The sequence below is a fragment of the Triticum urartu genome, chromosome 1A (genome assembly GCF_056163025.1).
Source record: "Triticum urartu cultivar PI428250 chromosome 1A, HENAU_Tu73, whole genome shotgun sequence".
NCBI lineage: Eukaryota > Viridiplantae > Streptophyta > Magnoliopsida > Poales > Poaceae > Triticum > Triticum urartu.
The window spans coordinates 87,096,412-87,109,973 of NC_141873.1; the positions used below are offsets into that span (position 1 = coordinate 87,096,412).

General features: G+C 42.9%; 1 protein-coding gene across 1 annotated transcript; it reads left to right on the forward strand.

Annotated features, from left to right (window-relative positions):
• Positions 1–759: 759 nt before the first annotated feature.
• Positions 760–4,813, forward strand: LOC125549236 (P-loop containing nucleoside triphosphate hydrolases superfamily protein). The gene is made up of 8 exons (XM_048712699.2): positions 760–949; positions 1,058–1,196; positions 1,893–2,080; positions 2,161–2,332; positions 2,871–3,073; positions 3,386–3,508; positions 3,584–3,687; positions 4,470–4,813. Exons 1-8 carry the CDS (start codon positions 868–870, stop codon positions 4,596–4,598), a joined length of 1,140 nt encoding a protein of 379 aa, XP_048568656.2. The 5' UTR covers positions 760–867; the 3' UTR covers positions 4,599–4,813.
• Positions 4,814–13,562: the final 8,749 nt, after the last annotated feature.

Consider the following 13,562-nt stretch of genomic DNA (forward strand, 5'->3'; position numbering starts at 1 on the left):
TAGAATATCTCCGTACTTTGTACACCCCCACTGCAACATACAACACGAGCGGGAATAGTGTTTTACCTCATAAGGAGGGCATAAACATGGATAAGTGGTTGCTGGCTGCTCCTCTCAATCAGTTTGGTGGCTCCTCCATGATCCTTCGGAGTGAAGAATTCTTACCTTACTAGACGGTGGTGGGCGTGAAGGAGTCTCGACCTGCAAAGGGCTGAACACCTTGTGGGCAACGATGGAGGCGGGTGTGCACGAGTCGTGGCGAAGGGCACCATCCTTGGCCCGTTCATGCAGGAGGTCTGTCAAAGCCCGCATCCTCCGGCGGTGACTATGAGGTAGAGGTGGTATGCTGAAGGCTGCCGGCGACCCTGGGTAAGCAGACTTTGTAGTACTCAGACGACACCGAAAAGCGGTCACAATGCCGGTAAGAGTGGGTGTTGGTGGATGCGACGGCGGTGGTCCGGTCGATGGAAGCGGCGATGGTGGAGAGGCCGAAATTGGATGAGGGTGACGACGACAACAAGGTCAGGTGTGGAAGGGGGTAATGACCGTTGTGTCATAGATGAGCCAGGGGAGGACAAAGAAAGGAAGTCGTGGGCTTTCGCTCGGTGTCGATGAGTCCCTTTATGTCGGCGCGTTGGACAGTATTTTTTGTCTATGCAAATTCAAATGGACACAATAAAATGGATGGATAAGTTGGAGTCGGCCTAATAGCAAAATAAAATCGGCGGACCTCCTGCTTGCATCGTCAAAATATCTCGATCGGAATACTAACGCCGTGACCGCTTTACTCTGCCCCGCCATCTCCCCGTTATTCTCCACCCCCAAACCCGCGGAAACCCCAAATCGCGCGACCTCTTCAAGAAATCCATGGGTGGCGGCAGCGGCGACCTCAGCCCCACCGGCATCCCCGCCTCCCCTTCTTCGTCCTCATCGGAGTCCCTTCCTCGAGGTGATTCGCTCTGCCAGTAACCGATTGATCCCAATTTCTATCTGGTAGTACGATCGGTTCTGTTTCTTGACCTTTTTGGGCATGGACCGCTTAATTATGTGGTGACAGAGTTTGCCGACTATGTGCCGGTCTCTGACGGCGACTCCGAAGGGGGCTGCATCTGCGACGACCCCGAGGTGGAAGCCCTTCTCTACGGCAGCCAATTTCAGCACCGGTCGCTGCGGGAGGCGAAAGACCTCATCAGGAGGTAGCGTAGCCCTTTTAATTTGTTTGTTTATCCCTTGTGCTCTGCTCCTGTGATATTTACATCTACGCTGAAGGGTTAGTGGTTGTTGAAAATAGGCCCCGGTCTCTTTGTTAAGAACTTATAAGATGCTACTATTGTTTGAAAATGCCGAGTGCTACTGCTAGAACATGTAGTTTGACGCGCCACATGCATGATTCTCTAAAAGGGATGCTGGAAAGTGGTGTCATGTCTCTGGTTTTGGAATGAACGTATGTTGATGTGTATTCGCTTTACACATGGTCATCACTGAAGTCTGCGTTATGGGACAGCAATGTTTCAGTCCCACCTTGGGGTTGATTTAGACTAATTTGTCCTCTTAAATTGGGTTACCATTTTGAACCTCAGGTTACAAAACTTACGTTTCATAAACCCGTAAGTTGAAATGGTCAGTATCTATCTTAAAAAACTAGTGTGGTGTTATTTATGGTGTATTTCCTAATACAGCATTGCTACGTATTATGTATCTACTCCAATGAGTTCTTTGGTCTGAGTGAGTTCATAGGCGGTTATGTAAACAAACATGGAGAGAGAAAAATTCTACTGTATAAATATTTTTCATGACATGACACTGAAGTAGCAAAGCTAGTTAAAAAATCTTGTAGATAAAGATCATAGAGAGGTCAGCATGTTCGTTCAGTAATTTCAATCTATGAGCAGGTATAAGCCTGGGTATTGGATTGAAGGAGTTGGCGACACAAAAGCTGGGGATTATTTGTTGCCTGATACCACCACATTGTTATTGGTGGGTCCCAGAGGTGCTGGGAAAAGTACACTTGTGAACCGAATTACACGGGTCTTTGACAAAGATGACGATCCGTTTGCACCAGAGCGGGCACAGGTTTCCTGTAAGTCTTATCAATTTTGGGTGCAGTATTTCGATATGTGCGAGTGCAGCTGATTTTCCTATTGCTGTTTACATTGCTAGATAATTCCAAATCAAATGGTACAAGCTTCATCCGGGAGTATAAAATCCCAAGAAATTCAAACGGTATATGTATTTGTGATACAAGGAGCTTGTCCAGAAACCCAGAAAAGGATTTCAAAATGCTGCAACGTTGGATGATGAAGGGAATTAGCCATGGGGAAATGGTGACATGGTAAGACGTGATCCTTAATTCAATTATATATTGTCTTGTAGGTGTTCTGTGCATTAGGCTTTTCATTTCGGAGAAATTTGTTGTCATCCAACACTTGTGATTTTCTCGCAAAAAATAATCTTACACTTGTAATTATGGGTATGAGTATTCCAGGTCTTTTAATTCTTCACACCAAAAGATACATTATCAAGTGGATCTTTGTGTCAGTCAAAATATCTGTGATTGTCAACATTTCGCCGTTCAAGATCTGTACAGAATTTGATGTCACAATATGTTTTAGTATCTTAAAGGGAACACATGGAGAATTATTTGAAATGTTTCCTGCAAATTATTTCTTGTGCTTCCTGCAAGTACTATCCTTCAGAACATGCATAGAGAGGTGTCCAGTTTATTCTTATGTTTCAACATTGTTTTGTCATTTCCTTTTTCGTTTTTCATAAATCTTATTTAGTCTTAAACGAAGCAATATACAACATATGAAAACTAACTACTCGACATTGCACTAGCTAACCTTTTTCATAACACTTTTTTTTGACAGGGATACTGATGATGACACTAAGATTAAGAACCTCAAATCAATGGGGAGGCAATACAGTTTTTGGCCTTGCAAAACCAGGAAGGTCAACTTTGTGATATTTGTGGTTGATGGTGTTTCTATATTAAGATCAATTGGAAGTGATAAGAAAGGATATATGGATATGCTCCGCGGGACATTTATGAATCCATTCTTGTCTTTTGGAGGTATGGGCAGCTATGATGCTTATAGTTTTATGTAGTTCCTTAATGTGCTAAATGTGTAATAAATATATGCATGTACAAATGAACACATATGTATTTTTTACTAATATTCCTTTGAATAGTTTGAAACATATTTTCTTTCAGGAGGTTTGTATACAGATTTGTGATTTATGTAATGTATATTTGTTGTATAGAATTATTGCCTTTTTATTCTCAGCGTTCTCATTGAACAATGTGTTTCATTAATTAACCAGTATGATAAATTTATATTTGGTACTGTCAGCATCAGAGTGATTTTAACAAATGTGATTGCAGATGACAAGCCTGCTGTTGTGGTTACTCACGGGGATAGACTATCGTTTCAACAGCGTTCCCAAGTTCAGAATGAGTTAGCAGAGACACTTGCCATTCCACCCCAACAAATTTTTGATATACCAGGTATTGCACAGTTGCTTTTGCCACGTTCTCAATATGATGCATAACTAAGAAATACACCTTATATCTTCTACACAGGTTCTGATGACTATGAAACTGATATAGCTGTGTTGGATATGTTGCGTTACTGTATCCAACATGCTGAGCAGAACTTCTCTATGAAACTGAAGAATCTTGTAGAGGTTTGATTTCTTCCCCCTGATATATCATTCATCATACTGTATATGAAGTTCATATGTACATTGCAAACTAAATTGATTTTTCGTACAAGTCATACTCATGCAAGTGAAGACCCATTTGACTTAATTTTTACTGGGTTACGGGGTAGAAGTGCAGGTAAACAGTAAGAGTAACAGTTGTAACCTTCATAGGTAGGCCCCAATTTTCTGCCAATCAAGGAAAATTGCTGGACCTGCTCTCGTTCAATCTTTACCTTTTTCCTGGTTGGCTATTAAGATTTATATGGATGTTACAAAGTACAAACTGCCTTAATTTATGGTGAGAAAGCACTCCCGTCCGGCTTTTACGTAGTACTAGTAGAGGTTTTATGTGATCTCTCTTATTTATGAACCCACACATATTTATGGGGCAATCAAAAATGGCGCTCAGAAAAATACAAATTGGAATCTTTTGGCAGAACAAGTTTCAGGTCTCTAGTTAAGCTCTAGGGGTCAAGCGAAAACTTGGTTGGGCAAGCACTCATCAAAACTGCCACACTGAAGGTTTGACCTAAGCTCCAGAAGTTGGCTGGCTCCGCCTCTGGGTTGTCATTAACAACAAATGAACACAGAAATGACATTAGATATACACTCCTGAATACCCCCTCTATTAAAATATAAGACGATTTTTTGACACTATCATAGTGTCAAGACTGAATGTGAAAGAAAGGAAAAAAATTGCAGTTGCTTATCTTCGTTTGAACATTTCTTTAGTGGGTACTTACTTGAAACCTCATGTTTGGCAGATGCATGGGCGCGAAACCCTCGCAGAGATGATGGCGCGGTTGATGGGACTAGATGCAGTCATGGATGCCACCATTGTTTTCCTATGCGCCGTAGCCCTTCTACTTCGTGTATCAGATAACTTACTGTAGTGGTAGTTGGTGTTTTGCTATTGTGGATTGTAAATAAAGCTGTGTGATCAAAAGGAGTGCTCCAGAGTAGCATATATCACTCATGATATGTGACACACTTTCTTGCCACTATCGAAGAAGACGGTGTCACTTCACCGTATACGATATGTACTGTCTGAACACATATATATGCAAGAAGCTTTGCACTGCAGTGCATAGTACTATAGTTTCTGAAATCTGCCCACGGAGGGTACTTGGGCAAAGGCATCAATGGCATGGTTGAAGAACATAGATGATGTGCTAATCGAAGATTTTGAAGTGGCAGTGCAAACCTTTGATTTAATTGTTTGTTGCTTCCATTCTTCTCCTTTATTTTTGTTGCAATAGAAACTTGCACATCATTCTTGTTTTGACTGCTTCCCTTGGTTATTCATGCCATGTTCCTCTTTTTCAGCCCTTGTGCACGTTACAACGTGTTTGGTTGGGGATAATTAGAGCCAGGGAATGGGAATGAGAGAAGTGCATATTACACCCCTCAACTCTAGCCCTAGTCTAATATACAACCTCCAACTCCAAAACCGTCTAACCTGCAACCTTCAACTCTTAAAACCGGTCAAAATTCAACCCTCCTCTCCCCTTGACCGGTTTTGACCGGGTCTGACCCGTTGACTGATGAACAGTAAATTTGAAAAAAATGGAAAATTCAGAAAAATAATAAAAAAAATTGTAAATTCAAAAAATAGTTGGTAACAAAATTTTAAAAATAATTTCGACTTTTCCACAGTAATTAAAAAAAAGTTCAACCTTTTGGAACGAAAATTTTTCCTCGGTTACTGTTCATGCAGTGAAAAAATGATTTTCCTGATTTTTTTACTTTTTGAATACTGTTCACGCTGTTTACGGTAATTCAAAAAACAAATCCCGGTGAATTTTGTTTCCAATTTATTACCTCCGGGTACATGTAAAAAAAACTGAATTTTTAATACTGTTCACCGGTGAAAAGTCGAATTTATTTTTTAAAATTCTGTTCCCAATTTTTTTTGAAATACTGTTCATCCGGAGGCAAAAAATGCTTTCTAAAATTATATTTTTCTGAATTTTCATTTTTTTCTGAACTTACTGTTCATCAGTCAATGGGTCAAACCCGGTCAAGGGGAGGGGAGGGTTGAATTTTGGCCGGTTTTAAGAGTTGGAGGTTGCAGAGTAGACGGTTTTGGAGTTGGGGGTTGTATATTAGACTAGGGCTAGAGTTGAGGGGTGTAATATGCACTTCTCTCAATGGGAATTGAAAGGGTATGAGACTTAAAAGCTATTATTTGGTTGGAGGGATTGGGAATTCATAAGGGAAGAGGCATGGGAGACTCCAACTCCCACCGTTTTATTAACAGGGAGGGGGTGGGAATTGAAAAGAAATTGTTTAAGTGAGTCAATCTTAACCGTTCATCCTATCTTTCCTTGTCTAGTCCTATGTCAATTTCAACGAACCAAACAAAGGAGTATAATTTCTCCTCAAATTCTCATACATAATTTCTATCATGCATCAAACAGAGGATTGGGAATAAAACGACTTATCCCATGTCTAATCTTGACCCAACTCCCTACTCTAAACTCCAAGCGAGTGGCACCTCAGCTATGATTCCATTTTAGACAATGGCAACTCTTTCTTGAACTTGCGCACTCTCAATTTCTTTTGTTTAGACTTGGCACCTTGATTTTCAACAATCGATTGCTTCACCTCAATGCCTGTTTAGCAAATGTCAACATCTCGATTGGCCTTTCATCATTTGAAATAAAAATCTGAAGTTGCACACTTACAACATCTTTCTTAACACGATAAACTTGCTTGATGTCATACCCATACGTAGAGGTAATTTGGGCTGAGCGGACATGGGTTGTGGGCTCGCTACAATGGACTTCTTAGTTCAATGGCTACAAGAGGAGAGCAGCCGCAAGAGAAAGGGGATCATGCTAATGCCTTCTTCCTCCTCCAACTTACTGCCTCCTCTAGTATCCGGCAGTGCATCATCTCCTGCTCCTCTATCTTTGATCTCTGATCTTCTCATCCTTGATTCTCTTATCCAGATTGTAGCCCCTTCGTGATCCTTGGTTTGGTGAATTAATTCATATGCCAGGAGCACTTGTATTCATTGATTTCTGTTTGTTCGATATCAAATTGCTGCCTTCGATTCACAGGATACAGCACTTGACCACATCTTTTTTTCATTCTTGAGCTCCAGGCCGATTCTTTTTTTATTTAAACAGTCTTTAACATATGATTGTTCATTGAATGTTGGTCTACTTGGAGCTGCATAATCTTGGCGAGATGGTTTGAAATAAGATGGAGAATATGCCCTTGAATCATACATGTCCCATGATGAATATGAATAAAAATTAGCATAAGGAGGTATCCATGGCATTGGCATTGGCGACCCAAAAGTAGGATATGAATATGCAACATTAAAATTCTCCCTTTTCTAGTACCACTCAAACTTACACCTAAGGGGTGATCTTGACTTCTTTGGATTATCTGGTCGATAAGTACGTTTCTCTTCACTCTTCTTTTGATATATTTATCTAATAACTTTGCGAAAGTGACTTTTGATTTCTTACTCTTGTGCTTATTACGGCCTTTGTCTCCTTTGGTTTGCTTGCATCAATCTTTGGATTTTTCCTGTTGTCCCCAGTGTTTAGTGTCTTCATTGTAACTTTGATTGAATTCCCACCTTCAAGAATATCTTCATTGTGCACTCGAACAATCTCTTTACTTGAAAGCTTGATTCCATCATATGCAACTTTTACCTTCTCGTCTTTAGATGAATCGGCTTGAGTTAGTCGATGCAATAGCTTTTGTCCATCATGACCAATAGGTGTAGATTGGTCATTCATTTGTGTTTCAACAAGTTTCAAACGTCCTTTATCAATGGTTGATTGTACTATTGATGAAACATGTTGCAACCTTCAAAATTATGTTCAAACGAACCATGCAACTTGCAATACGTCCATCCTTGCATTGATGGCTCTACATGGTTATAAATAATTCTAATATAATCATTTTCAGTAGTAAATCAGAGATATGATTACACATGCTCGAATTGAAGGTATACTTATCAATCTTTAGCCGATCTTGTTGTGAGACCGCCTTTGGAACTAAGCAATCAAATGGTTCAGATTTTACATCAGCCATTCGGCTATGTATTGTGTTTTGCATTCTCTCTCATATGTCTTTGAATAAGAAGTTATACTATCATCGATTTTCTCAAAATATTTAAACTTTGGCTTTATGTTTTTGAGAAAAAAATAGTTAGAACACACGTCTTATTTGAGACCAAATATAAACCAAGTATGGAACAAGCAAAACTACCCATGTTGATATAAACTCTAAATGAACCAATGGGGAAAGCTTTGGCTGTAATAAATTGTCACTATCGGCCTCACTAAAGAGTACAATATGTTGACCGATATGCTTTGTAACAATCTTATTGCTAACAAATAAATCATCCTTCCTAATTGGCCTCTCAAGATTTCTTATGGAGATTTTTCTAATATATGCATCAACAACAAAATTATGACAAAATCAGAAAATAGGTAAATTACTTGCTAGATACACCTCTTCAAATATGTTGAGAGAGCATGATGGTTTCATGACCGGACAATATCTTGCTTCTCTTTTGGATGGCTCCCTAACACCTTGTCATGTTCTTTTTCTATATTACATGCCTCATCACCTTGAAGGTCCTTGTCAATCAAACTTTGTTTGGCCACATATTGCGCTCTTGATGCTCATCAAGTTCTTTAGTTCGGAACTCATAGGGTAAGAAATATGTTCCCTTAACTTCAAAAAAACCAAGCACAACTGTTTTGTTATATATGCTTGACATGCCCTTTCTCAATGATAATTGCCTCTTTGGATTTCATGGATTAGTAGACCGACTCCTGTCTGCATCTACTACTATTACTTTACACATTGACCGCTATCCAGCATGTATCTAGTGTATTAAGTTCATGGAAAACGGAGTAATGCAATAAGAACGATGACATGATGTAGACAAGATTCGTTTATCTATATGGCGGTAGATATATATCTTGTCTTTTTATCCTTAGTAGCAACGATACGTACGTGTTGTTTCCCTTTCTGTCACTGGGATCGAGCACCGTAAGATCAAACCCACTACCGGGCACCTCTTCCCATTGCAAGATAAATAGATCAAGTTGGTCAAAAAAAACACAAATATCGGAGAAGAAATATGAGGCTATAAGAGATCATGCATATAAGAGATCAAAGAAACTCAAATAACTTGAATGGATATAAAAAGATATGACTGAAACTCGAAGTTCATCAGGTCCCAACAAACACAAGCAAAAGAGTTACATCATATGGATCTCTAAGAGACCATTGTATTGAGAATTCAGCGAGAGAGAGAGAGAGAGAGAGAGAGAGAGAGAAAGAGCCATCTGGATACTAACTACGGACCCGAAGGTCTACAAGGAACTACTCACGCATCATCGGAGAGGCACCAATGGAAGTGGTGAACCCCTCTATGATGCTGTCTAGATTGGATTTGGTGGTTCTGGACTCTGCGGTGGCTGGATGAATATTTCGTCAACGCCTTTAGGGTTTCTGGAATATTGTGGTATTTATAGAGCAAAGAGGCGGTCACAGGGGCACCCGAGGTGGGCACAACCCACCAGGGCGCGCCAGGGCCTCCTGGCGCGCCCTGGTGGGTTGTCCCCTCCTACGGACTCCCCTGTAACACCCACGATGCGGCTATATCTCCCATGTGTCGGAGCACGACTTAGAGGCATAACCGCATTGTAGGCATGTCGCAAGAGGGGTAATCTTTACACATCCCATGTACTGAATAAGAATGAGATAAGGAGTTGGCTTACAATCGCCACTTCACACAAAACATAAATATAGCATTACATCATCCAAAATACAATCAAGGTCCGACTACGGAACCAAATAAAGAAAGACAACCCGTAGTGCTAGATCCCCGATCGCCCCGACTGGGCTCCACTACTGATCGAAAGGAAACGAAACAACACAACGAACACGATCTTCATCGAGTTTCCACTTGAGCTTGGTTGCGCCACCTGCACGGCTATCATCGGCACCTGCAACTGTTTGAAGTAATCTGTGAGTCACAAGGACTCAGCAATCTCACACCCGCGAGATCAAGACTATTTAAGCTTATGGTTAGGGAAGGGTAGTAAGGTGGAGCTGCAGCAAGCACTAGCATATATGGTGGCTAACTTACGCAAATGAGAGCGAGAAGAGAAGCAAAGCACGGTCGTGAACTAGAAGTGATCAAGAAGTGATCCTGAAACTACTTACGTTCAAGCATAACACAAGAACCGTGTTCACATCCCGGACTCCGCCGAAAAGAGACCATCACGGCTACACACGCGGTTGATGCATTTTAATTAAGTTAAGTGTCAAGTTTTCTACAACCAGACATTAACAAATTCCCATCTGCCCATAACCGCGGGCACGGCTTTCGAAAGTTCAAATCGGCAGGGGTGTTCCAACTTAGCCCATCACAAGCTCTCACGGTCAACGGAGGATATTCCTTCTCCCAGGAACACCCGATCAGACTCGGAATCCCGGTTACAAGACATTTCGACAATGGTAAAACAAGACCAGCAAAGCCGCCCGAATGTGCCGACAAATCCCGATAGGAGCTGCACATATCTCATTCTCAGGTCACATCGGATGAGCAGTCCGTACAACTAAAACCAACCCTCAAGTTTCCCCGAGGTGGCGCTGCAAGGGGCTCTAGTTTGGACCAATACTCAGAGGAGCACTGGCCGGGGGGGGGGGGGGGGGTTTAAAATAAAGATGACCCTCGGGCTCCGGAAACCCGAGGGAAAAAGGCTTAGGTGGAAAATGGTAAAATCAAGGTTGGGCCTTACTGGAGGAGTTTTATTCAAAGCGAACTGTCAAGGGGTTCCCATTATAACCCAACCGCGCAAGGAACGCAAAATCAAGGAACATAACACTGGTATGACGGAAACTAGGGCGGCAAGAGTGGAACAAAACACCAGGCATAAGGCCGAGCCTTCCACCCTTTACCAAGTATATAGATGCATTAATTAAACAAAATATATATAGTGATATCCCAACAATATCCATGTTTCAAACATGGAACAAACTTCATCTTCACCTGCAACTAGCAACGCTATAAGAGGGGCTGAGCAAAGCGGTAACATAGCCAAACAACGGTTTGCTAGGACAAGGTGGGTTAGAGGCTAGACATGACAATATGGGAGGCATGATAAAGCAAGTGGTAGGTATCGCGGCATAGCAAAAGAGCGAGCAACTAGCAAGCAAAGATAGAAGTGATTTCGAGGGTATGGTCATCTTGCCTGAGATCCCGCAAGGAAGAAGAACGAGTCCATGGAGAAGACAAACGGACGTAGTCGAACGGATCCTCACAAACGCGACGTTAACGGAACTAACCCGAAGAAGCAACACCGGAAAGAAGCAAACCACATAGTAAACAACCATCACATAATCATGGCATGATGCACAATCAAGTATGATGCATATCCGGTTTAATGAGGCATGGCATGGCAAAGTGCACTAGCAAAACTACAAGTTAAGTGGAGCTCAATATGCAACGAGTTGCATATTGACGAAACACCACAGGACTTATTCAGTTCTCTCTCGTTTAGGTACCCATCAATATTAAATGTTGTTGAACAATTAAAGAGGTGAAGCATAAGAAAACTACCTATATAGGCAAGTTTAAATGAGGCCGGATATAGCAAACAATATGTGGAATATTTGAATTTGGTACTGTTCTGCCCTAAACACCATTTTAGAGTTATTAAACATGCAAAGTAATGTCACCATGATAAACTATGCATTTTTCTACCCCATTTACATATAAAGTTTATTAAATTTGGAGCTACGGTTATTTAGTTATGAATTAAATCATTTTAACATGGCAATATGGCAAAATATAGGCAAACATCATTTTAACCATTTTAAACATAGATGAAAGTTGCAAATTATTAATCTACACAAAATTCTAAGCAAGTTTCATATATTAAGTTTTTACATGTGATGCATGGTTGGTGAGTTATTAAATGCATGATCTAAAGGGACTTTTCTGCAAATATGTAATTCCTGGGAAAAGAACAAATTCGCTGAAAGGGAAAAAATAAAGTGGGCCAAATCTGCTGGACTGGGCCAACAGAGGAGGAGCTGCGGGGAGCTCACCCATGGGCCAAGGCCCGGTCAATGGAGCAGGCTGCAGAGGGGTGTTGGCGCGCTGGGCCTTGCATAGTGTTGGGCCTCACAGGCCGGTCCAACGTGCTAGCGATGCAGGGTGTTGAGGCACTCATCCTCCTCGTGTCTGGCGCAGGCGCAGGAGCATGAGAAAGGGACGGCGGCGCCCGAAGTCAACGGCAGGGCGGCAGCGACTCTGGCAGGCGAGGGCGGAGAGGAGGACCGGAGAGGAACGGATCCGGGCAGATCCCGCTGCGGAGGCTCCATTCCCGGCGACGACGAAGCAGATCGGCAGGGTCGAGTTGGAGCCATGGCTTCCTGCGGGACAGAGAGAAAGAGAAGATTGAGAGACCGGGAGAGAGCAGGGAAAGGAAGGAGGCGAGGCAGGGGCGACGCGACCTGGCCGGAGGCGGCCTGGTGAAGGTGCTCGCCGGCGGGGGAGGCAGCTCCGGCGAGGCAGGGCAGGACCCTCTGTTCCCTCGATCCAGCGGGTAGAGGAGAGAGCGGCTCGGGCGTGCGGGGAGCCTGCAGGCAAGGGAGGAGTTCGTCCGGGCCCAGATGGGCTCGGGCGGGCCGCGGATGGGCCTGGCGCGGTGGAGGAAAGGACCGGGGCGACGTGGCGGCTAGGTGGTGGCGCAGCCAATGGCTACGTGCCAAGTGGCAGGGACGAGGTGGAGGGCGCCAGAAAACAAGGAGGATGGCAGCGGCGGCTGGTTAGGATGGCATGGGAAACAAGGGAGGAGAGGGATGACCAGATTTGGAAGGAGGAGGTGGTTTAAATAGGCAGGTTTAGGGTTTAGGGGGGATTTGGGGGGTTTCCAGACCCTTGGATCGCGATCATACGGCTACAGACAGAGGGGGACTAGATGGGCTGCAGATGAGTGGTAGTGGACCGTGCAGAAAGCCTTGGGATGAGATAACAGAAGAGAAAATAAAGCAGCCCGGCAACGGTTTCCGGAGACTGAAAACATCCGACGTTTTGACCGACTATAATGTCGCTATAGTTATCCGTTGGGGCATCAAACGATCTCCGAATGCGATGAAATTTCGCAGGCGGCCTACCTACAACATAAAAACACTGCATGCCAACTTTCAACCCATTCCGAGAACATTTTTCGACCACTTATAAAATAATATTTCGGAGGTGCCGCAAGCGCGTGCAAGTGTGTCTGGGCTCAGAACGGACAACGGAAAGAATGAGGAGACCGGGACGGATGCAAGTTTTGAAAAACATGCAGATGCAATGCACATGATGACATGGCAAGACGCAACACGCAAGAAACTGACATGACAAAGACAGCAAATAACTGGAAGACACCTGGCGCATCGGTCTCGGGGCGTCACAACACTCCACCACTACAAGAGGATCTCGACCCGAGATCCTAGGGATGGCACCGGAGGGAAAAGGAAGAGGAAGAGGTGAGGTGAAACTAAGTTGTTTCTTGGACAAACGAATGAAGCCACGAACCTTGAGAGGTTGAACAAATTTGAAAGAAAGAATACAACAAAGATGAACAAAGTTGAAAACCTCCGTTAGAAAAGAGGAACAAGGAACATTACGAGAACCTTGTAGGTTGAAAGACAACAGAAAAGGATTGCAATGGACAATAAGTACATGCAAACACTCTGGTAGAACGAGATGCACAAGGAACGATAAGGATCAATTACGACAACACTCCGCTTGGAAATGGAAGGTAAAGAATATGAGCTTGGCAAAATGAAAGCACTTGGATGAGAGTCCAGTTAGAAGA